At 36.0% G+C, this 26,812-nt stretch overlaps 1 protein-coding gene across 4 annotated transcripts in view; it reads right to left on the minus strand.

The window, feature by feature from the left end:
* MICU1 (mitochondrial calcium uptake 1) overlaps positions 1–26,812 on the minus strand; it is a 280,401-nt gene that overhangs the window by 183,051 nt on the left and 70,538 nt on the right. For all 4 annotated transcript variants that reach the window (XM_070565467.1, XM_070565458.1, XM_070565477.1 and 1 more), the window contains exon 4: positions 6,736–6,898. In XM_070565467.1, coding sequence (XP_070421568.1) covers positions 6,736–6,898 — 163 coding nt within the window. The remainder of the gene's footprint in view (positions 1–6,735; positions 6,899–26,812) is intronic.

Genomic DNA, 26,812 nt, shown 5'->3' on the forward strand with positions numbered 1-26,812 from the left:
GGGAACCCTCAAACACTGCTGGTGGGAGTGCAAACTGGTGCAGCCACTACGGAAAACAGTATGGAGATTCCTCAAAAAACTAAAAATAGAACTACCATATGACCCAGCTATCCCACTACTGTGTATTTATCCAAAGAACTTGAAATCAACAATCCAAAGTAACATATATACCCCTAGGTTCATTGCAGCACTATTCACAATAGCCAAGACATGGAAACAATCCAAGTATCCATTGACTGATGATTGGATAAAGCTGATGTGGTACATATATACAATGGAATACTACTGACCCATAAAAAAAGGGCAAAATCATCCCATTTGCAACAACATGGATGGACCTGGAAGGTATTATGCTAAGCAAAATAAGCCAGACTGAGAAAGACAAACACCAGATGATTTCACTCATATGTGGAATATAAATAAACACATGGACAAAGAAAACAGTTTAGTGGTTACCAGGGGAAGGGGGATTGGAGGTGGGCACAGAGGGTGAAGGGGAGCACTTATGTGGTGACAGACAAGAAAAAATGTACAACTGAAATTTCACAATGATTTAAACTATTATGAACTCAATTAAAAAAAAGAAAAAAGCACAGAAAAAAGTTTAAATAAAAAAATGAAGTGATTGCTACTTTTTTTTAAATGTAACATTTAATAATTATTGGTATTATTGGGGTTTTATTAGTGCTTATCTTTTAGAGACACATACAGAAGCACTTATAGGCTAAAATGATATGATGTCTTGGATTGGCTTTAAAACAATCTGGGGTGAGAAGAAGAAGTAAGAAGGTTATAGATGAAATAAGATTAGCCATGTGCTGGTAATTGTTGAAGCTAAGTTATGGGCACACATGGGTTGATTACATCATTCTCTCTACTTCTACATTTGAAAATTTCCAGAACAAAAAACTTTAAATATCTAGCAAATTTCATGCACCTCTGGGAGGTGATAGTTCTATCTAGAGTTTTTATTTGGCCTAGAGATGTATGAATGTTAATAAACATAAGCAAAACATGATAAACTCCCTGGTTAGAAAATGCCATAATTGTTTTTGGTTCCCTAAGCTCACTCTGGTATTTCACATGTTAGTATTTTGATCATACAATTTACTCACTCTGAGTGATGCCTTTTCCTTCTCATATATGTGATGAATTATTATTCATTTTTCAAAACTCAACTCAAGGCCACTCCCTTTAGGATGCCTCTTTTACAAGATATCCTCTAAAGAAATAGTTTCTTTTTCATATCCTACTCCTGTGCCATATACAATTGATTCTTGCTAATTATGGCAGGTATGTTCTATAAAGTTGCCATGAAAAATGAATTGGGGAATACTGATGTATTGCTCCTGGAGGAAATACAGAGTTAGGTTCCTGTGAACCTTTGGTCACAGGATTTTTGTTAACCAATCAATACATAACCTTGTTTTATGCGTGTTTCTGTTTAAAAATACCTTATTCACTCTCTTTCTCTCTCTATATATATAAATATATGATTCATTCTCTCCCATATATATACACACACACATATTTGATTCATTAACATTGAACCCATGGCCAACAGCACTAGAACTCATGTCTGAATAAAGCACATGCCTTTTCTTCTTAAGGCACATCACAGCCTTCTTGTGCTTAGGAACACTAGACAGCACTTCAATACTACCTGGGGCGGGAGTGGAGACAGTGAAATCACTAAGACAAAGCACATAAATGTGAAAAACATGGCACTAAATAGACCATGGAAAGCACACGTTTAAAGTCTGAAAGCTAAAATAAAAAGGCAGAGCATTACTTTGTTTGACCTCAGCTGGGAACATGTGCAACAGGTGACTCAAATTTTTCGCTGCTCCATACATATCCACAGATGACCACAAAAGCACCACGAATATTGATTATGTGGTTACAACTAAATTTTAGTGAGTACGCAAATTTACAAATACAAAATCTGCAAATAATGAAGATTGTACACTCTTTTTTCCCCTTTTTAAAATTGAGATAAAATTCAAATAACACAAAGTAACCATTCTAAAGTGTCCAGTTCAGGGGTACTTATTACATTCATAGTGCTGTGTCATAATCATCTCTACCTAGTGTCAAAACATTTTCATCACTCTAAAAGAAAACCTCATACCCATTAAACAATCAGTCCTCGTCTCCCCAACCCAGCCGCTATTAACCAACAACCTGCTGTCTGTCTCTATGGATTTATCTATATTTGATACTTCATATAGGTGAAATCACATGCTATGTGGGCCCTTTGTGTCTGGCTTATTTCATTTAGCATAATGTTTTCAGGTTCATTCATATCTGAGTTTAATATTCTATTGGATATAGATATATATACCATAATTTGTTTATCCATTCATCTGTTAAAGGACATTTAGGTTGTTTCTACCTTTTGGGTATTGTGAATAGTACTGCTATGAACATTCATGTACAGATACTTGTTTGAGTATCTGTTTTCAATTCTTTTGGGTTTATACTAGTAACGGAATTGTTGGGTCATATGGTAATTCTGTGTTTAAGTTTCTGGGAAATAGCCGAACTGTTTTTCACAGCGGTTGCACCATTTTGCATTCTTACCAACAACATATAAGAGCTTCAATTTCTCCACATCTTCACCAACACTTGTTCATTTTTAAATTATAGGCAGTCTAGAGGGTGTGAGGAGGTATATTGTGGTTTTGATTTGCATTTTCCTCATGATCAATGACATTAAGCATCTTTTCATTTACTTATTGACCACCTGCATATCTTATTTAGAGAAAATTTTATTCAAGTCCTTTATCCATTTGCTAATTGGGTTGTTTATCTTTTTGTTGAGTTATAAGAGTTCTTTTTCACTTTTCGTAGTTTCTGTGTTTCTAGTAATTTGTCCATTTCATGTAGGTAATCCAATTTGTTAGCATACAATTGTTCATAGTATTCTCTTATAATTCTTTTTATTTCTGTAAAATAGGTAGGACTGTCTTCATTTTCATTTCTGATTTTAGTTATTTGTATTTGCTTCTCCAGTTACTTGGCTTCTTTAGTTCTTTGCTTCTCTCTTTTTTTCTTAGTCAGTCTAGCTAAAGGTTTGTCAATTTTATCAATTTTTTCAAAGAACCAACTTTGTTTCATTGATTCTCCCTACTGTTTTTCTATTCTTCATTTCGTTTTCTCTCTGTTCTAATTTTTATTTCCTTATTTCAGTTATCTTTGGGTCTAGTTTGCTCTTCTTTTTTTTAGTTCCATAAGGTGTAATGTTAGGAAATTAATTTGAAATCTTTCTTCTTTTTCAATGGAGGTGTTTTACAGGTGTAAGTTTCCCTCTGAGCACTGCTTTTGCCAGATTACATAAGTTTTTGTAAGTTCTGTTTTGCTTTTCATTCATTTCAAAGCATCTTCTAATTTCTCTTGTGATTTCTTCCTTGATCCATTAGTTGTTTAAGAGTGTGTTGTTTAATTTCCACATATTTATGAATTTTCTAGTTTTCCTTCTGTTACCGACAGTTTAATTTTACTGTTATCAGAAAAGAGACAGTGTATGATTTTAATCTCTTAAAATTTATTAACATTTGTTTTGCAGCCTAATATATGATGTATCTGCTCTATTCTGAGGAATGTCTGATGTGCACTTGCAAAGAATGTATATTCTGCTGCTCTTGAGTGGAGTGTTTCGTGAATGTCTGTTATGGTCTGGTTGATTTATAATGTTAAGTCCTCTATTTTGTTACTGACATTCTGTCTACATGTTCTATTATTGAAACAAGGGTACTGAAGTCTCCAACTATTATTGTAGAACTATTTCTTCCTCCAATTCTGTCAACGTCTCCTTCATATATCTTGTGGTCTGTCATTTGGTTGTACATATTTATAATTATTATATCTTTTTGATAAACTGACCCTTTTATCAATAAACAATGCCCTTCTTTGTCTCTTGTAACAATGTTTTACTTAGTCTATTTTGTCTGATATTAGTAGAGTCACTTCAGCTCTCTTTTGATTATTATTTGTACCCTTTCACTTTCAACCTATTTATGTCTCTGGATCTAAAGTCAGTCTTTCGGAAACAGCACATAGTTAGGGCATATTTTTTCTCCTGTTAATCTTTATCTTTTAACTAGTGAGCTTAATTCATTTACATTTAAAGTGATTACTGACTAGAAAGGACTTGCTTCTGTCATCTTGTTTTCTATATGTCTTATACCTTTTTGTTCCTTGATTCCTCCAATCTTGCCCTCTTTTGTGTTTGACTGATTTTTTCTAGTGTACCATTTATAATCCTTCCTCATTTCCTTTTCTGTACATTTTTCAGTTATTTTCTTACTGGTTAACCTGGGAATTACAATTAATGCCTTAAATTGATAATAATCTAGTATGAATAAACATTAACATATTTATAATTGTTTATGAATTTGTCTTTTAAATCACATAGGAAACAAAAAGGAGTTACAAACCAAAAATATAACAATACTGGCTTTTATATTTCCCTATGCAGTTACCTTTGCTGGTCTTTATTATTTTTTTTATTTCCTTGTATGGCTTTGAGTTACTATCTAGTACCCTTTCATTTCAGCCTAAAAGACTCCAATTTAGCATTTCTCGTAGCGAAGGTCTACCAGCAAGAAACTTCCCCAGCTTTTGATTACCTGGGATGTCTGAGTTCCTCCTTCTGGGACTCCATTAGGCATACGTTGGGACATCTGACGGTGTCCCACAAGTATCTTAGGCTCTGCTAATTTTTATTCATTCTTTTTACCTTCTGCTCCTCAGTCAGGACAATACCAATTGACCTATCTTTAAGTTCTATGATTGTTTTATCTGCCTGCTCAAATCCTCAGTTGAACTTTTGCAGAGAATTTTTTATTTCAGCTATTGTATTTTTCAGCTCAAGAATTTCTACTTAGTTCCTTTTTATCATTTCTATTTCTTCACGGATATTCTCTACTTATTAATACATTGTTCTCCTTGTTTCCTACAGTTCTTGGTCTATGGTTTCCTTTGGCTCTTTGAGCATATTTAAGATAGCCGATTTAAAGTCTCTAACTGGGAAGTGCAATGCCTGGGCTTCCTCAGGGATGGTTTCTGTGAATTTCTTTTTTTCTGTTAATGGGTCATACATTCCTGATTATTGGTATGCCATGCAATTTTTTATTGAAAATTGGACAGCTTGGATATTACAATGTGGTAATTCTGGAAATCAGACTCTCCCTCTTTCCCAGAATTGGTGTTGTTACTTGTTGAGGACCACAGTCATCACTTGGTTTGGTGATTTTTCCAAGCTCTTTCTGCAAAGATTGTATTCCTTGTCATACGTCATCACTGAAGTTTCTGTTCTATTATCTAAGCAGTCAGCAAGTGACCTGACAGAGATTTCTTTAAACGTTGGAGGTAAAAAGAATGGATAAGACAAAACAAAAACACCCCACTCTCCTAGTATTTGCAGATTGGTTCTGAGCTGGGGCCCTCCTTCGATGTTTAGCTTGACCTCCTACAACTTCACCTTAACTTTCACCTTCTTGCACGGAGCACAAAGATCAGCAAGAGGTATGAGCCCACTCAAGTCTTTTCCAAGCATATGTCCGGCCCTGAGCATGCATGTTGCACTCCAGATTCCACAGTATATGCAGTAGCCTTTCAAAGCTCTTATTCCCTGAAAAGTCTTCCTCCTCAGCCTCCTCCTTCCTAGGCTTTTCAGCCTGTCTGCTACTTGTCCCATCTGCCCTCCCTTGGCCCATTGGCTATGGGTATTACATGTCTTTAAATGTTTTTAGTAGACGACACCTGGGAAGCCACTCTAGCTTGAGGTGGGCAAAACAAAGGCAAGTCTTTGTGCTGTTCCCTTTGGGAGCACAACCACAATTTTGGAGAAAAAAGTCTATATTGCCCCCCACTGAACTCCCCATCTCCAGTAAGCCACACTAGGAATGTAGGCTGCCGTCCCCATGGTAGGTAGGTAAGCAAAAGGCCACAACACTTTCTTACCAAAATTTAGCAGCCTCTTTCTTCATTAAATACTCCCCTGTTTGTAAGCTTTTGATTAGGTTCCAAAGTTCTGAAAAAGTTTATTCTGTCCATTTTTGGTAGCTTAATGCTTGTTTAGTGGAAGAACTGATTCTTGGAGTTCCCTACTCCATCTTTTTTCCCATGATATCTCCCATATACATTTGTAAATTATTACATTTAACTTAAAGGTACTAAGCCATTTATTTTCTTTCCTCACATCTCGTTTGTTCAGGATGTTTCCTCTACATGAGTCATCCTTTCTGCTATTGTCTGTTTGTCTAACTTTTATTCAAACTTAGATGTATTCTCTAGGAACCATTCTCCAAACTTACAGACTGAGCTAAGTGTCCCTTCTATATACTGCCACAATGTCTTCTGTCCTTTAACAAATCATCACATTCCTGAAATTATCCATTACTGTCTCTTTCTCTCTCACTAAAGAGTAACCTGATAGAAGTCACATGTGTAATGCATTGTCTTCAGGAAAATTCTCATTCAGTCAATGAATCTCAGCCAGAGGGGTACAATCTCCTCAACCCTTTATCGTGGTTGAGGATTGCCACATTAAGACTGTATCCTCCTCCATATTACTCCTAAAGCTGAGCATGATAATGCCTGACATTCAGTAGCTACACCGTGAATTACAATTATTGCATGGACATATAAAGTTTAGACAATACATACAAAGAAACAAAGTAGTATAACAAAATAAATGTTACAATCTTATTTTTCACTTTAGCAACTTACGTTCTGGCTGTTTTTCATTGGGTGTTATAGATCGAACAAAATCTTGTGGAGTCATAAACACTTCAGATTCACCAGGCTCATTAATTACTTTCAAGGTGGCAAAATATCGGAAGATTTTGTCTGGTGTGGAATATGCGCGAATCCTATTCTCATATTCCATCACCTAAAATTAGAAATTCAGAAAGTGTTACTATATTAAGCAATTCTCATTTTATATATTTTCTATCTTATTTTTTGGAAAATTTTATCATTTTTTTTGCATACTGGATTTTTTATATTAGAAATAAACTTGAATTCCAAAGTTTTTGAACCTCTTTTTTCCAACATACCATTCATATTCCAGTTGAGGCAATACTCATGGAACTTTTGTTTACAATTTTTTCTGAAGAATTTTCTAATTTCTTAAATCACTGAAAGCCAGCAAAACTGAAAGATGTCACACAAGAAATCAAAAAGTCTCAGTAACAGAGTATAATCCCATATATATGGCAGCCTAGATGTTCTTAAATACCAAGTTTTTAGTAAGGGATTGATTTTACAGTTTTTACTTCTATGTAATTTTCTGAATCCTAAAACAAAACAGACTTAGGACTTCACAAGTTTGAATAGCTAATAGTCTTTCAAACACAAAATACATTAAATGATAGCATAAAAAAATACATATCATGGAAACAATTATTAACAGGTCTGAAGAAACAAGACTTTCACTTTTGACTATAAAATTGAGCAAAGTGCCTGAAACTCTTTATATAGCATAATTAGAAAAGAGCAGAGTTGGGAAGAACACAAGCAAATATTTGAATAGGAAGAAAATCAAATATGCATACATTTAACTAAAAGAATGTAATGTTAATATGAAAGCCCTCCTTCTGTGCATGCAACATACAAAATACCGTATCTACTGCATAATATTCTTTTACAAATTCAGGTATGAGAGAAATCTTTTTCACCAAAACACCAACTATATAGTACTTCTTGTACAAAATAGTACAAAGATTTCTTTTATATCTGAATTTCTAAGCTGAGATAGCCAATAATAAATAGTATCTTATAAATAACTAGTTAGAAAATGTGTGAGAGCAATATGATATAAAAACCCATCAGTTCAATGTCTATAAAGCAATTCACTAATCTTAAGAAAAGCATTAGAGACAGCCCTGATGGCCTAGCAGTTAAAGTTCAGTGCGACTGGCTTCGGTAGCATGGTTCAGTTCCCAGGTGCAGAACCACACCATTTGCCTGTCAGTAGCCATGCTATGGCGGCAGCTCACATAGAACTAGAAGGACTTAGAACCAGAACGTACAACTATGTGCTGGGGCTTTGGGGAGGGAAAAAAAAAAGAAAAACATTAGTAATGTTTTTAATTTGCTATGTTAACACAGCTATCACTATAACTGTCAGTCCTGGTTAGATGGTCATTTTGAGGTCACTGACAACAGCTGTTTAACAATGGTCTTAATTCCACTATCAGATGTGCTTTCAGCAACTAAGAAAGGACCACTAACTTGTAACTATACATGACAGGAATCTTTCCAATGCTAATTTGCATTAAGATTGGAATACTGATTTCAGAGGAGATTTTATCAAAAGATGTGGCATGTGGCAAACACACTAAGAAGCTTTTCAACCCCTTAGCAGCCTTGAGACTCAGTTACAAGTCTTAAATAAAAGGCATTTTATATTAAACTATAACTATCTGTTGGGTAATACTAGCCACAGAAGAAATGACTTTCTTTAGGTTATCTGTATTCTTGTTCTTCTCAACAACAACAACAAAAAATAATCAGTTAGCAAAATTTAGGGTATAAGCTATAGCTCCTGCCAAAGATGGCTTTGTGAACTAAAAAGTTACATCAATGAAATACAAGATAAAGTAGAAAGATAACAACTTAAAGGCCAATGATTTTCAGACTGAAAATCAGATGCCTTCTTTGTTACGAAAGTCACTAAATTATGCTGCTGAATATTATTAATAGTTTTAGTTTGAAACAATAAGTCAAGGAAAGGAACATACTTTTTGTATTCTTGCATTGGTAGAGTTTATTCTGGACATAAAATACAGTATATATTTTGCTTTTTTTCACTTAGCAATGTATCTTGGAGATCACTGCATATCAATTGATATGAAGATGCCTCCTTTTAAGTGGTCCTGTTAAAAGCAACATTAACAAACTATTATATAAAGGGCTCAGAATATAGCATCCAAGATAATGAAGGCTGGAAGCTAAGATATATGGCAAATCATTGAAGGATTTTGGAATGTTTAGCCTGGAGAAAAGATTTACTAAGGGAATTACGGCAGTTACATTCACTTATTTAATTAAAACATTTTTGAATATCATGATGTTAAGACAGTTGTCTTCAATAAAACTGCCAGATTTAATTGGATCAAAATTTAGCATTATATTTCCTATATGCACTGCTCCAGAGAGTAGCCAAAGTATTTGTAACCAAATAGTAGATGAGGGAAAGTGTCTCTTTACAAAGTGTTCCAATTAATAAATGTAAAAGACATGATAAAATTAGAATATCACCATTTTGCAAACCCAATGAAATTAACAGATCTAGTCATTGAACATCAATATCTGCTAATATCACAAAAAGAAAAGCAACTAGACATTAGGTGCCTCCTGATAAAAGAGCACAATACCACCACAATAACACAACACAATCTTGCCACCAAGGATCAAATCTGAATCTGATCAAGCCTCAGAATCCAGTTGTCAATATTCAGGTAATACAGAGAACAGAGGAATGTGTTGAATTTCACTGAGAATAAGCATCAGTAAAATCTAGCCAATAGGAAGTCCTATAGATAAAATGGCCTGGGTTCTGCTACTTGTAGATCAAAAGACTTAAAAGACATATCATCAAAACAAAATAGGCAAGATTAAACTATATGTCTAGGGATGCAAATTTGGGTGATAAAACTATAAAGAAAGAAAGAAAATGATTACAATGAAAATCCATTTAGTGGATTCCCATATCTGTGTATTATTTTACAGTAAAAAAATTATTTTTAAAAATTTGGACGTTCTATGTGATGCTGAATAGCAGAACTAGACTCACTGATAAAAGTTACAGACAAGATTTCGGCCAAATAAAGAAGAGCTTCTAACAGTAACAGTATTCCAAAACGAGACAGAGAGTTCCCCAGCATAGGAGGTACGTAAGTGAAAGATGAATAAGCAAAGTAAGATCATGATTATGACTACAGAAATAGGGATGTGAGGATCATAAAACAACTAAACTGAAACCCTGTATTTAACAAACTCTGTCATCCTGTAGTTTACTGTTATTTAACTTTACCTCACAAAACAAACAAACAAAAACCAGCTGAACCAATAAAAAATAAGCCCCTGCTTCAGAGTTGAGTTTTAGGAAGGAAAAGTAAAATTCGGTAACCTCAAGAAAATGCTTTAGGAAGAACAAAGTAAATATTTTCTGACTGTGATTTGACAACTTTAAGAGACATGACCAATGATGAATGATACTTCTCCGCTCTTTTTAATGGCAGACACAAGGAAAAAGAATATAAAAAGGCCCTTAGTACCAAGTTGTTACTAGGGCTTGTGATGAATATCTCACTTAATCAGATGGTACTTTAAGACTCTACTTCTTGGCTTCTGCATTGAATGAGCTGCTGATTTGTGGGTCTAGAAGCAGCTAATACATGGTCCAAGAGGAGTGACTAATAGTGCTCCTATTGCCAAGGGAGTATCTATCTTTTAACCGTTGGTGGGAGATTAGATAAGATGAGGAGCTGGTGCCTCTACTTGCTTTTTAGTTCATTGTACTCAATGCACAAGCCTCTGATTCAAAAGCCTATACGTTTTGTTGTTTGATACAATTGGTCTACAAAAGTGAGTTGGAGGATGGGGGAAAAATGAGCTCTTTCTATTGTTATAAGGGACAGATCTTCCATTGGTCCTCACACCAGTCTTACGGTTTAATTTTGGTATAATGCCTAAGAAAAATCAAGGCTATTTGAGACCAAGAGAATGCAAGTGACGGTGAATCCCTGTAGGCCCTGATGTCAGAAATAATCCATAGGCTTAGAATGCAGACTGCAGCCAGACTTTGGAAAAGGTAGCTGACAGAAAGACTTCGTAAATAAATTATGTGACTGGCACACTTTCTCTCAAGAGGTGATTTATAACACCCAATCTGTATCCCATCAGTTGTCCTCCATGTTAGGGACTCCCTCTCTTTTTTTCTCTAGTGAATTTTTGGCCATTCATAATAACAATCCTCTATCATAGGATGATTTCTTAAAGTTCTATGCAATTCCAAGTTCTATGACACTAGTCTCATTGGATAAAAGGCAAATTAATTTTTGGCAGCAAAATTAATAATACATAATAAGAGTCCCTAAACTGATAATCTTAAATGTTACTCAAGATAAGTCCCAATATAACTAAAAAAACTAGTTTTTTCATTTATCGTGTCTTATTGAGAGTAAAAGAGTTTATGAAAATTTCTTCCCCTGTATATTTTGCTCATGTTGAAAAATCTCTGTGGCCTAATCACCTTGACATTTGACTACTCTATTAAAACAAGCATATTAATTAGGATAGGTTAAAATGCCACTACAAATAGACTACAAATGCAATTGCTCTTATAAAATAAAAGTATTTCCCACTTAAGTAGAGCCCAGGGTGCATGTTCTAGGTTGTCAGGAAGCCAGAGGTCCTTCAAGAACTCAACTGAGAGGGAAGTCTTGGGTCCCTGTGGTGATAGCGGTAGGTTGAGGCTGTGGGCCCAGCCCTGCAGTGGAGGGGCCATCCATGAGGTGGCAGGGTGGATGGGCTGGGTTGTGGACGCTTCCTGGCTCTGCACCTTCCACCAGTCAATCAAAACCCCCACCACACCCCCAATCTGTGCCTAGTGACACTACCCTGGGGCTGTGAAATCCGGTCAGTCTTGCACCATCTGCCCAGCTTATTTCACTGCATCCAAGACTGCCACTCCTATCATGGGCTCTGACCTGCCTCCACTCTGGGTCTGTTTGGATGGGTCCTCTCCTGTCCCCCATCTTTCATCAACTTCTTCTGCTAGCCTGGGAGTACACACGAAGGGAAGTTGGAGGTGGGCTGTGGCCTCTTTCTGGAGCCTCTTGGAAAGCCCAGAAAACCCCATGCAAGGGTTCAGACCAACCTAGGAAGAATAGGCCCCAGTCCACCCCCAGTATATGCCCAAGGTGGGAGACAGACCTCTCTCTATTCCACAGCTCACAGCCCTGGGAACTATATCTCCTGAAAAGAAAACAGAACAGAACTAAAAAAAATTTAAAAAGCTGAAAGTAGCCAATATGTGGCTTCCAAGATCAATTCTAGTCATGACCATTCCAGCCCTCAGGAAAGGAGAAAATAACATTGAAAAACACTGTGGGAAACTTTATGAGCCAGGTCTAGAAGTGGCTCACATCACTTCCATTCACTGGACAACGAGCAAACTAGTAATCTCCATTAAAACAGATAAAATGAGAAATCAGGGCTCAGGATCACCTGATCAGGACCTAAAATGGCATGATGTTAACGGACCCAGGGTTAGTTAACACTGTGAGCAAAATTTTGTAACCAAAACATGTTACATTAGAAGAAGCAGATGAAAGAGCAAGGGTGTTGGAGTTAGATTTACATTTGATTCCTTCCTCTATAAGTAATCAGCTATATTACTTTAGGCAAGTTACTCAATTATTTCAAGCATTACGTATATACAATACAAGCATGTGTGTGTATATGTGTATATATACGTATGTATACAGACACATACATATATACACAAACATAAACACATATATATGTATGCATATGTAGGTACATAACTATATATTATGCCTGGCAGACAAAAAATGTTCAATAAATGTTACTTTTGTTTCTCTTTTTTATCCATTCTGTTATTTGTGTAATAAGTTAATTTACTTGGGTTTTCTAGTCACCTGACTAATTTCCTTAGAATTTTGTCTGGTGCATATCACATATTTTACATATGTTATTAGTCGTGTTTTCCTATCAATCAATTTCAAAGAATTTACAACTGTACTGAACCAAATAATTTGGCTTCTTAATAGGCGGATGCCGTTCTAGTCCAAGATACTGCAACATAGGAGGTTCCTAAACTCCCCTCCTCCCATGGATGCACCAAATGTACAGCTACACACAAGCAATTCCCTCTGAAAGAAAGCCATAAACAAGCTTAACAATGCCTACATGTTGGATAAATGGGTCAATACCCACATCAAAACAGGTAGGAAAGGCTGAGACACACTCTCACCATAAACCCCACCTCTGGCACAGCACCATACAATTGGGAGAAAACTTTCAACTTTCAGCTTCTCTGTGAGAAGCGAAGAGTTTGGACTCCACATCTAGTACCCCAACTTTTAAGACGCCCACCTGAGGGATGGGTCCTTAAAACAACTAGCTCTAAAAGCCAATGGGACTTCCATGCATGAGACTAACAAGACCATAGGAAACAAAGAAACAGTTCTTAATGGGCTCTAGAGGATTTGCAGTGGCTATCCCACCCTGAGATCAGTGTAGAGGGAGAAAACAAAAAATATCCACCTCCTGGTCATCCCCTGAAAAGGGTTTATTTGCATACATTAAAAGCTGCTGCCTGAATGTCAGGCTTTCTATTTAGCACATATCTAAAGGCTGACTGACATCCTCCACAGACACTGGGAAGACAAAGGATGGCTCCTCCAACCTCTCTATCTAGCCCACTTCAAATCACCAAAATCTCCCTAGAAGGAGCTTGTACACACATCCACACCCTACCTTTAGAGATTTCTACCCAAGGTACAAGCCCCTGGATCACCTGGCTCTGAAAATCAACAGGGCTTGCATTCATGATTATCAAAGGATTGTAACAAACAAAGAAGCAGTTTATAATGGGTGTAGGAGCACAACCCCATGACTATACACAGGGAAAGGAGGCAAAAATGCCCAACTCCCAGTTTCTCCCCGGAAGGGGCCTTAACTACATATTTTCCCCGCTGCTATCCAAGAAGCCAGCTTCCATGCAACATGCATCTAGGTGCTGACTGTGATCTTGGCACATGAGCTCAACTATTATGAGGCATCAAGAACAAAGAAGTTACTTTCATAATTACAAAGGTTTTAGAAACAATCAAGAGTTTGGGCCAGGCTGATTGAGGAAGTTCATCTCTTACACAAGACCATTCTGTCAAGACTAGGAAGGGTGGCTGTTTTATCTAATGCACAGAAAGCAACATAGAGAGTCAAGAAAAAAGAGGAAACAAAGGAATATGTTCTCAAAAAATAACAAGTTAAAACTTGTTAGACCTTGATAAAGTAGACTTTAATAAATAATAAATAGACCTTAATAAAATAATATTAAAATAAAAAATAGACCTTAAAGTAATTAATAAATATTAAATATTAAATACATTAGTAATTAATAAATAATTTTAATAAACAATAAATATTACCTTATTTTACTAAATAATCTAATAAATATTAAATATAATAATAAATATTAAAATAAATATTAAAATAAAAACTAGACCTTAATAAAATGCAGATTAAGTGATTTATCTGATTTAGAGTTCAAAATAACACTTATACAGACACTTACCAAGGTCAGGAGAAAAATGCATGAACAAAGTGAGAATTAAAACACAAGAGTCAGAAAATATAAAAATATACCAAACAGAAATCATAGAGCTGAAGAATACAACGATTAAACTGAAGAATTCAACAGAAGGGTTCAACAGCAGACTAGATCACATGGAAGAAAGTACTGGTGAATTCAAAGACAGGCAGTGGAATTCATTTAATCAGATGAGCAAAAAGAAAAGAGAATAAACAAGAGTGAAGATAGCTTAAAGGAGTTATGGGACACAAGTGGATCAAAATACACGTTGTAGGAGTTCCAGAAGCAGAGAGAATGAGAGAAAGGGGCAGAAAGCTTATTCAAAGAAATAATGGCTGAAAATATCCCTACTCTGGGGAAAGAAATAGACATCAAGATCCAAGAAGCCCAGAGAGTTATAAACAAGATGAATCCAAAGAAATGCACACTGAGACACACACTAATTAAACTGTCAAAAGTTAAAGGACAGAATCATAAAAGAGAAAAGCAACTTGTTAGATTCAAGGGAACCCCAATAAGACTATCAACAGATTTTTCAGCAAAAACTTTGCAGCCATAATGGAAGAACATGATATATACAGAGTGCTAAAGAAAAAAGAATTGACAACCATGAAAACTGTACCAGCAAAATTATCCTTCAGCATTGAAGGAGAGTTTTCCAGACAAGAAAAAGCTGAAAGAGTTCAACACTAGACCAATCTTACAAGAAATCTCAAAGGTAATTCATTAAACTGAAACAAAAAGATGTTCATGAGTAACAGGAAAACATATCAAAATATAAACCTCAACAGTAAAGGTAAACATATAGCTACATTCGGAATACTCTAATCTTATAACGGTGGTGGGTAAATCGCTTCTAACTCTAGTATGAAGGTTAAAAGAAAAAAGTATCAAAAACGACTATAACTACAATAATTTGTAAATGGATATACAACATAAAAAGATGTAAATTGTGCTATCAAAAACATAAACTGTGGAAGGAGTGTATAAACGTAGGGCTTTTGTATATGTTAGAAGTTAAATCATTATCAGCTTAAAATACACTGTCATAAATACAAAATGTTTTATTTTTGCTCCATAGACTATTCTTGGCTCCCTTATCAAATACTGATTGATTGTGTATGCGGGGATTTATTTCTGGGATCTCTAATCTGTTCCATTGGTATATGTGCCTATTTTTTCCCTAATATCATACTGTTTTGATTAATACAGCTTTGTAGTAGAGTTTGAAATCAGGAAGTGGGATGCCTCCAGCTTTGCTCTTCTTTCTCAGGATTGCTTTGGCTAGTCAGGGTCTTTTGCAGTTCCATACAAATTTTAGGATTTAAAAAAAATTTCTGTGAAAAATACAATTGGGATTTTGATACTTATTGTATTGAATCTATACATGGCTATGGGTAGGATGGACATTTTAACAATATTAATTCTTCTGATCCATGAACACAAGATATCATTCCATTTGTTTGTGTCTTCTTCAATTTCTTTCACCAAAGTGTTGTAGTTTTCATTGTAGTGATTTTTCATCACTTCCCTGGTTAAACTGATTCCTAGTATTTTATTGTTTTTGAAGCTATTGTGAATGGGATAGTTATCTTTATTTCTTTTTCATATAAGACAATGTTAGTGTGTAGAAACAACAAATTTCTGTATCTTGATTTTATATCCTGCAATTTTACTGCATTCATTGACTAGCTGCAACAGTTTTTTTTATTGCGTCTTTAGGATTTTCTGTATACAGTATCATATCATCTGCAAATAACAATTTTACTTCTTCCTTTCCTATTTAGAAAGGGTATATATCCAAAGGAAACGAAAACAGGATGTCAAGATGTCTGTACTCCAGGTTTGTTGCAGCATTCTTCACAATAAGTAATATGTGGAAATGACCTAACTATCTGTCAATGGACAAATGGATAAAGAAGATGTGACTCTCACATACACACACACATACACACACACACACAAATGGATAAAGAAGATGTGACTCTCTCTCTCTCTTACACACACACACACACACACACACAATGGCATATTATTCAGCCATGAGAAAGTAGAACATCCTGCAGTTTGGGACTACATGGATGGACCTTGGGGACATTATGCTAAGTGAAATAAGTCAGACAAAGAAAGACAAATACTGTAGGATTATCACTTATATGTAGAATCTAAAAAACAAGAACTCATGAAAACAGTGAGTAGTGTGCTGGTAACCAGGGACTGAGGAGTAGGGAAACCGGGGAGATGATGTTTAAGGGTACAAATTTGCAACTAGTAGATATATAAGTTCTGGAGATCTAATGCCCAGTATAGTGATTACAGTCAACAATACTGTATTACAAACTTCGAAGCTGCTAAGAGACTACATCTGAATTGTTTTCATTTAAAAAGAAACAATATGGGGCCAGCCCAGTGGTGCAGTGGTTAAGTTTGTACATTCTGCTTCGGTAGACCAGGGTTCGCCAGTTGAGGTCCCAGGTGCAGACCTACGTACTGCTTGTCAAGGCACCCTGTGGCAGGTTTCCCACATATAAAGCAGAGGAAGATGGGCATGGATGTTAGCTCAGGGCCAGTCTTCCTCAGCAAAAAACAGGAGGATTGGCAGCAGATGTTAGCTCAGGGCTAATCTTCCTCAAAAAAAAGAAAGAATAATTATGTGACACAATAGAAGTGTAAGCTAATGCTATGGTGGTAATCATACTGCAATATATAAATGCATCAAATCAATTCATTGTACATCCTAAACTTACACAGTTATATGTCAATTATATCTCAATTTTAAAAAGACATGTATAGTAAAAATGGTAATAAGAATTAAAAGGTTGTGAGTTGTATGACATTTTTAAATTTTAATCATTGATTTTAAGAAAGAAACAAGAGACATATAAATAAAATCATTAATGAGAGGAGACATTACACCTGATACCACACACTTGAAAGGATCGAAAGGGACTACTATGAAGAATTATATGGGACAAGCAGAACAACCTAGAAGACATGGATAAATTTCTAGAAACATACAACCTACCAAGACTGAATCATGAAGAAATAGAAAATCTGAACAGAGTAATTACTAGTAAGGAGATTGAATCACTAATGAAAAACTTCCCAACAAACAAAACTCCAGGACAAGATGGCTTCACTAGTGAATTCCACCAAACACGTAAAGAAGAATTAGTACAAATCCTTCTCAAACTCTTCCAAAACTAAAACAGAATAAAACACTTCCAAACTCATTTTACAAGGCCACATTACTCTGATAGCAAAATCATACAAGGACACTACAAGAAAAGAAAATTATGGGCTACTATTCCTAATGAACATACATGTCCAATCCTCAAAGAAAATATTAACAAAGTGAATTCAACAGTACATTAATAAGATCATACACCATGATCTAGTGGGATTCCAGGCATGCAAGGATGGTTCAACATCCATAGATCAAGCAATGTCATAAATCACATTAAGTAAATGAAGGATAAAAATCACATGATCATCTCAATAGATGCAGAAAAAGCTTTGATAAAAATCAACATCCTTTCATGACAAAAACTCAACAAACTGGGTATAGAGGGAATGCACCTTAACATAATAAAGGCCTTTTATGAGAAGATCACAGCTAACATTATACTCAATAGGGAAAAGCTGAAAGCTTTTCCTCTAAAATCAAGAACAAGACAAGGATGTCCTCTGTTGCCACTTTTATTCAACATGGTACTGGACATCCTAGCAAGAGTAATTTGGTAAGAAAAAAAATAAAAGGCATCGAAATCAGAAAGGAAGAAGTAAAGCTGGCATTATTTGCAGATGACATGATATTATATATAGAAAAACCATAAAGACTCCACCAAAAACTACTAAACTAATAAATGAATTCAGTAAAGGTGCAGGATACAAAATCAATATGCAGATAGGAGTTGTGTTTCTGTACAGTAACAACAAAATATCAGGAAGAGAAATTATAGAAATCCCATTTACAATAGCATCAAAAAGAATAAAACATTCAAGAATAAATTTAACCAAGGAGATGAAACATCTGTACTTAAAAATAATAACATATTGATTTAAAAAAAGTTGAAGACAACAAAAATAAATGGAAAAATATTCCTTGCTCATGGATTGGAGGAATTAATATTTTTAAAATGTTCATAGTACCCAAAGTGATCTACAGATTCAATGCAATCCCTACCAAAGTTCCAATGGTATTTTTCATAGAAATAGAAAAAGCAATCCTCTAAGTATGTATGGAACCATAAAAGACCCCAAATAGCCAAAGTAATCTTAAGAAAGAAGAAAGCTGGAGGTATCACACTTTCTGATTATAAACTATATTATAAAGTTAAAGTAGTCACAACAGTATGGTACTGGCATTAAAACAGAGGCATAGATCAATGAAACAGAGTAGAGATGTCAGAAAGAAACCCATGCATTGATAGTCAGCCAATTTATGACAAAGGAGCCAAGAATATGCAATGGGAAAAGGATAATCTCTTTAAAAGATGGTGCTGGGATAACTGGATAACATGAGGCAAAAGAATGAAACTGGACCACTATGTTATACTTTACACAAAAATCAACTCCAAATGGATTAAAGACTTGAATATATCCCCTGAAACTATAAAAGTCCTGGAAGAAAAAATAAGCAGTAAGCTCCTTGCATCAGTCTTGGCAATGATTTTTCAGATTTAACACTAAAAGCAAAGGCAAAAAAAGCAAAAATCAACAAGTGGGACTACATCAAATTAAACAGCTTCTGCACAGCAAAGGAAACCATCAACAAAATTGAAAGTCAATCTATGGAATAGGAGAAAATATTTGCAAACCCTATATTGGGTAAGGACTTACTATTCAAAATACATTAAGAACCCAAACAATTCAACAGCAGAAAACCAAACAGTCCAATTTAAAAAATGGGCAGAGGACCTGAATTGATATTTTCCCCAAAAAGACATCCAAATGGCCATCAGGTACATGGAAAGGTGCTCAAAATCACTAATAATTAAGGAAATACAAATCAAAACCACGAGATATCATCCTACACATGTGAGAATGGTTATCATCAAAAAAATAAGAAATGAGTGTAGGCGAGGATGTGGAGAAAAGGGAACACTTTTGCACTGTTGGTGGGAATGTAAATTGGTTCAGCCACTATGAAAAACAGTATGGAGGTTCCTCAAGAACTTAAAAATAGAACTACCATATGATCCAGCAATCCCACTTCTGGGTATATATCCAAAGAAAACGAAATCAGTATTTCAAAGGGATATCTATACTCCCAAGTCCATAGCAGCATTATTCATAATAGCCAAGACATGGAAACAACCTAAGTGTCTGACATGGAATTTCAAGGGACTCCAAAAAGCCAAAACAATTTTTAAAAATAAGAACAAAGTTGAAGGACTCCCAGTTCCTAATTTCAAAACTTACTACAAAGCTACAGTCATCAAAAAGATGTGGTACTGGCATAAATATAGACATATAGACCAATGGAATAGAATAGAGCCTAGAAATAAGCCCTCATGTATGGTTAAATGAGTCTGTCAAGGGTGTCATAATCATTCAATGGAGAAATTACAGTCTTTTCAACAAATTGTGCTGGGAAAACTGAATATCCCTATGCAAAAGAATGAAGTTGGACCCTTATCTAACTCCATGTTAAAAATTAACTCAAATTTGGAGTGACATCAGCATCACAGCAGAGTGAACTTGCCTGGGACTCTCTCCCCTCCAACATACAAGAAAAAGGGGCATCCATACTCTAACAGAAGACATCCTAATAACACAAACACTTCAGAGGGCAGAGAGGCTAGAGCCCCTTCAGAGGAGATGGAAGGGGGTAAGACGGAACTGCGCTCCATCCCCTAAAGACTGTGATTGCCACCATAGGAGTTCTGTGAGAGAAGGAGCAAGGGAGGGGACCTTTGTTGGTGGGATCACCCAGGACTCACACAGGCCCTTGCAGCCTAGAGGAAAGACCTCTAACCGGAGAAAAGCTTTTGGGGGGGGGGGTGACCCCATCAAGCCAAGACCCCAGGAGACCAGACAGCAAGAGATGATTGAGAAATTCTGGAGTGCATGCAGGAGAAAGAGCCACTCCCCCAACTCCCCCAGTGCCCCAGGCTCCAGTGCCTGGGATCAAAGCTGAAGGCAGAGGGCTCAGAATAAGTGGCTCTCCACCCACACCCAGTGGCGACAGGCTGTAACTGCAACCAAATATCACAATGAGAAAGACCCGACCTTCCAACATGAGACACTACATCAAATCTCCAGACCAGAGAAAAACGACAAGCAACCAGAACTCAGTCCTGAGGACACAGAAATATGTAAACTAAACAACAATGAATTCAAAATAGCTATCATAAAAAAGTCAACGGATAAAAGAGAATGTAGAGAAACAATTCAACGAGTCCAGGAGCTACTTCACAAAAGAAATTGAAACTATAAAGAAGAATCAATCAGAAATATTAGAGATGAAAGAGACAATGGAAGAGATAAAATACAGATTCCCTGAATGCTCGAGTAGACATCATACAAGAGGTTATCAGCATAATCGAAGACAGACAAGTTGAAATGCTCCAGAAAGAGGAGGAGAGAGAACTAAGACTAAAAAGAAATGAAGAAAGTCTCTGAGAAATATCTGACTCAATGAGAAAATGCAACATAAGAATTATAGGTCTTCAGAAGGTGAAGAAAAGGAGAATGGAGCAGAAAGCATGTTCAAAGAAATAATAGCACAGAACTTCCCAAATCTAGGGAAAGAGAGGGAAATACATGTGTAGGAGGCTTCCAGATCTCCCAGATTTGTCAATGTAAAAAGACCAACTGCAAGGCACATAGTAGTAAAACTGGCAAAAATGAATGACAAAGAAAAAATACTAAGGACAGCAAGGCAGAAGAAAATGAGCTACAAAGGAACCCCTATCAGGCTTTCAGAGGATTTCTCTGCAGAAACCTTACAAGCTAGGAGAGAATGGAACAACATATTCAAAACTTTAAAAGACAAGAATCTTCAGCCAAGAATAGTCTATCCAGTAAAAATATCCTTCAGATATGAGGGAGAAATTAAATCTTTCCCAGACAAACAAAAGCTAAGGGACTTCATAGCCACGAGACCCCCCCCCCACAAGAAATTCTCAAGAAGGCCCTCATACATAAAAAAATAAAAAAAGGGAGAAAGGGGTCACAAAACACAGAGCAAGGAGAAAAATAGGTAGACAGAATCAGAATAGGATAGCAAAAGGCTAAAAGGAAGGAAAACACCAAAAACAAAGACAATCTTTGTCACTTTAACCACAAAATCACAACACAAGTTGGAATAAGATATGAGAAAAACAACTTAGGAAGGGAGGAGGAAAGGGACTGAATCGGTTTAGACTAAGGAAATCAGAGGCCATCAGAAAATAGAGTATCTTGGGGCTGGCTCTGTGGCCGAGTGGTTAAGTTCGCACGCTCCGCTGCGGCGGCCCAGGGTTCGGATCCTGGGCGTGGACATGGCACCGCTCATCAGGCCGCATTGAGGCGGCGTCCACAACAACCCGCAACTAAGACATACAACTGTGTATGGGGGGGAGGGGGGGTTGGGGAGATAAAGCAAAAAAAAAAAACAAAAGAAAAAAGAAAAAAGAGATTGGCAACAGTTGTTAGCTCAGATGCCAATCTTTAAAAAAAATTAAAAAATAAGGAAAATAGAGTATCTTATACATGACATCCTGGATACAAACTTCAGGGTAACCACTAAACAAAACAGCACAACAGAGACACAAAAAGTAAATGAGGAAAAAATAAAGAAACATATCGTAAAAAACTACATAATTCAACGGGTAGACCAAAACACACAGGTCGAGAAACAAAGGAAATGCAGGAAAACTGGAAAACAAGTGGCAGAATGACAGCATTAAGCCCTCATACATCAATAATCACGCTAAACATAAATGGATTGAATTCTCCACTAAAAAGACACAGAGTGGCGAGATGGATTAAAGAACAAGACCCAACAATTTGCTACCTCCAGGAAACACATCTCAGCTCCAATGACAAAGAGAGGCTCAGAGTGAAGGGGTGGAAGACAATACTAAAAGCTAATGGCAAACAAAAGAAAGCAGATGTAGCAATACTTACACCAGACAAAGTAGACTTCAAGACAAGACAGGTAAATAGAGACAAAGAGGGGCAGTATATAATGATCAAAGGGACACTCCATCAAGAAGAAATAACACTTATGAGCATCTACACTTATAAATATCTAATGCTTATAAATAAATCCAACACAGGAGCACCGAAGTTCATAAGGCAACTATTAAAAAACCTGAAAGAAGATATTAATAATAACACAATAATAGTAGAGGACCTCAACACCCTACTCACATCAATGGATAGATTATCCAGACAGAAAATCAATAAGGAAACAGCGGAATTAAATGAAAGCTAAACCAGTTGGACTGAATAGACATATATAGAACACTCCATCCAAAAACAGCAAAGTACCTATTCTTCTCAAGTGCACAAGGAACATTCTCAAGGATAGACCATATGTTGGGAAACAAGGCAAGCCTCAATATATTTAATAAGATTGAAGCAATAACAAGCATCTTTTCTGATTATAATGCTATAAAGCTAGAAATTAATTACAAGAAAAAAGCTGAGAAAGAGACACAGATGTGGAGACTAAACAACATGCTATTGAACAAGCAATGAACCATTGAAGTAATTACAGGAGAAATAAAAAAATATCTGGAGACAAATGAAAATGATAACGTACCATACCAACTCACATGGGATGCAGCAAAAGCCGTATTAAGAGGGAAATTCATCACAATACAGGCACACCTTAACAAACAAGAAAAATCCCAAATAAGGAATCTCAAATTACATCCAAGTGGATTAGACAAAGAAAAACAAACGAAACCCAACGTCAGCAGAAGGAGAGAAATAATAAAAATCAGAGCAGAAATAAATGCTATTGAAACAAAAAAGGCAGTAGAAAGGATCAATGAAACAAACAGCAGGTTCTTTGAGAAGATAAATAAAATTGACAAATCCCTAGCCAGACTCACAAAGAAAAAAAGAGAGACAGCTCAGATAAATAAAATCAGAAATGAAAGAGGAGAAATAACAACAGACTCCACAGAAATACAATGGATTGTAAGAGAATACTACAAATATCTATATCTCAACAAAATGGATAACCTAGAGAAAACAGAAAATTCTTGGACTCTTACAACCTCCCAAAGCTGAGTCAAGAAGAAACAGACAATCTGAATAGACCAATCATAAGGAAAGAGATTGAAACAGTAATCAAAAGCATCCTAAAGAATAAAACCCCAGGACCAGATGGCTTTCTTGGTGAATTTTACCAAACTTTCAGAGAAGACTTAATACCTATCCTTCTCAAGCGATTCCAAAAAATTAGGGAGTATGGAACACTTCCTAACACATTCTATGAGGCCAACATCACTCTGGTACTAAAGCCTGACAAGGATACCACAGAAAAGGAAAACTACAGGCCAATATCACTGATGAACATAGATGCAAAAATCCTCAACAAAATTTTGGCAACCCCAATTTAGCAATACATCAAAGGATCATATATCACCATCAAGTGGGATTTATTCAAGGGACACAGGGATGGTTCAACATCCACAAATCAATCAACGTGATACACCACATCAACAAATTGAGGAATAAAAGCCACATGATTATCTCAATAGACAGAGAGAAATCACTTGAGAAGATCCAACAGCCATTTATAATAAAAACTCTTAACAAAATGGAGATAGAAGGAAATTACTTCAACATAATAAAGGCCATATATGATAAACCCACAGCCAACATTAAACTCAATGGCAAAAACTGAATAACATCCCCTTGAGAACAGGAACAAGACAAGGATGCTCACTATCACCACTCTTATTCAACATAGTACTGGAGGTTTCGGCTAGAGCAATTAGGCAAGAAAAAGAAATAAAACGAATCCAAATAGGGAGTGAAGAGTGAAACTCTCACTGTTGGCAGATGACATGATCTTATATCTAGAAAACCCTACAGGATCCATTGGAAAACTATTAGATATAATTAACAACTACAGTAAAATTGCACGGTACAAAATCAACTTACAAAAATTAGTTGCATTTCTATACTCTAATAATGAAGTAACAGAAAGAGGACTCAAGAATATAACTCCATTTGCAATTGCAACTAAAAGAATAAAGTACCTAGGAATAAATTTAACCAAGGAGGTGAAGGACTTACACAATGAAAATTATAAGACATTACTGAAATATACTAATAATGACATAAAGAGATGGAAAGAGATTCCTTGCTCATGGATTGGAAGACCAAACACAGTTAAAATGTCCATACTACCCAAAAGAATATACAGATTCAATGCAATCCCAATCAGAAACCCAATGACATCTTTCATGGAAATAGAGCAAAGAATCCTAAAATTCATATGAGGCAACTAATGACTCCAAATTACTAAGGCAATCCTGAGAAAAAAGAACAAAGCTGGAGGTATCACAATCCCTGACTTCAAAATGTACTACAAAGCCAAAGTGATCAAAATGGCATTGTACTAGTACAAAAACAGGCACACAGATCGATGGGACAGAAATGAAAGCCCAGAAATAAAGCCACACATCTACGTACAGCTAATCGTTGACAAAGGTGCCAGGAACATACACTCGAGAAAAGATAACTCTCTTCAATAAATGGTGTTGGGAAAACTGGACAACCACATGCAAAAGAATGAAAGTAGACCATTATCTCATGCCATACACAAAAATAAACTCAAAATGGATCAAAGACTTGAAGATAAGTCCTGAAACCATAAAACTCCTGATAGAAAATATAGGTAGTTCACTATTTGACATCAAACTTAAAAGGATCTTTTTGAACACCACATCTTCTCAGACAAGGGAAACAAAAGAAAAAAAAAGTGGGAGTTCATCAGACTAATGAGCTTCTGCAAGGCAAAAGAAACTAGGATCAAAACCAAAAGACAACCCACCAATTGCAAGAAAATTTTTGCAAATCATATATCCAATAAGGGGTCAATCTCCATAATATATAAGGAACTCACACAACTGAACAACAAAAAAAACAAACAGCCTGATCAAAAAATGGACAGAGGATATGAACAGACATTTTTCCAAAGAAGATGTACAGATGGTCAATAAACACGTGAAAAGGTGTTCAACATCACTAATCATCTGGGAAATGCAAATCAAAACTACGCTAAGATACCACCTTAGGCCTGTTAAAATGGCTATAATCACTAAGACTAAAAATAAGAAATGTTGGAGAGGGTGTGGAGAGAAGGGAACCCTCATACACTGCTGGTGGGAGTGCAAACTGGTGCAGCCACTATGGGAAACAGTATGGAGATTCCTCAAAAAACTAAAAATAGAACTACCGTATGACCCAGCTATCCCACTCGTGGGTATCTCCCCAAACAACTTGAAATCAACAATCCAAAGTAACATATGTACCCCTATGTTCATCGCAGCACTATTCACAATAGCCAAGACATGGAAACAATCCAAGTGCCCATTGATGGGTGATTGGATAAAGAAGCTGTGGTATATATATACAATGGAATACTACTCACCCGGAAAAAAAGACAAATTCATCCCATTTGCAATAACATGGATTGACCTGGAGGGAATTATGTTAAGCAAAATAAGCCAGTCTGAGAAAGAGAAACACCAGATGATTTCACTCATATGTGGAATGTAAACAAATACACGGACAAAAAAAAACATTTCCGTGGTTACCAGGGGAAGGGGGTGGAGGATGGGCACAGGGGGTGAAGGGGTGCACTTATGTGGTGACTGACAAGAAATAATATACAACTGAAATCTCACATTGATGTAAATTATTATGAACTCCATTAAAAGAAAATTAACTCAAAATTGATCACAGACCAAAATGAAAGACCTAAAGCTATAAACTCTTAGAAAAAATAGGAGAAAACTTCACGATAGTGGATTTGGCAATTTCTTTTCCTATGACACCAAAGGCACAAGTCACAATGGGAAAAAAAGATGACATGAACGTCATGTAATTTTTAAAATTTTGTACATCAAAAGACAATGTCGGGGTCAGCCCGGTGGCATACTGGTTAAGTTCCCATGCTCCACTTCGGTAGCACAGGGTTCGCAGGTTTGGACCTATAGGCTCGGACCTATAGACCGCTGACCAAGTCATGCTGTGGTGGCATCCTACATACAAAATAGAGAAATATTGCCACAGATGTTAGCTCAGGGACAATCTTCCTCAACAACAACAAAAAGATAGTGTCACCAGAATAAAAAGGAAACCCACAGAATGAGAATAAATAATCATAAATCATTTATCTGATAAGGAATTAACAATAAGATTATATAAAGAACTCCTAAAACTCAACAATAAAAAATTCCAAGATCAAGCTTAAAATAGGCAAAGGATATGAACAGACAT

This window comes from Equus przewalskii, chromosome 1 (assembly GCF_037783145.1).
Source record: "Equus przewalskii isolate Varuska chromosome 1, EquPr2, whole genome shotgun sequence".
Taxonomy (NCBI): domain Eukaryota; kingdom Metazoa; phylum Chordata; class Mammalia; order Perissodactyla; family Equidae; genus Equus; species Equus przewalskii.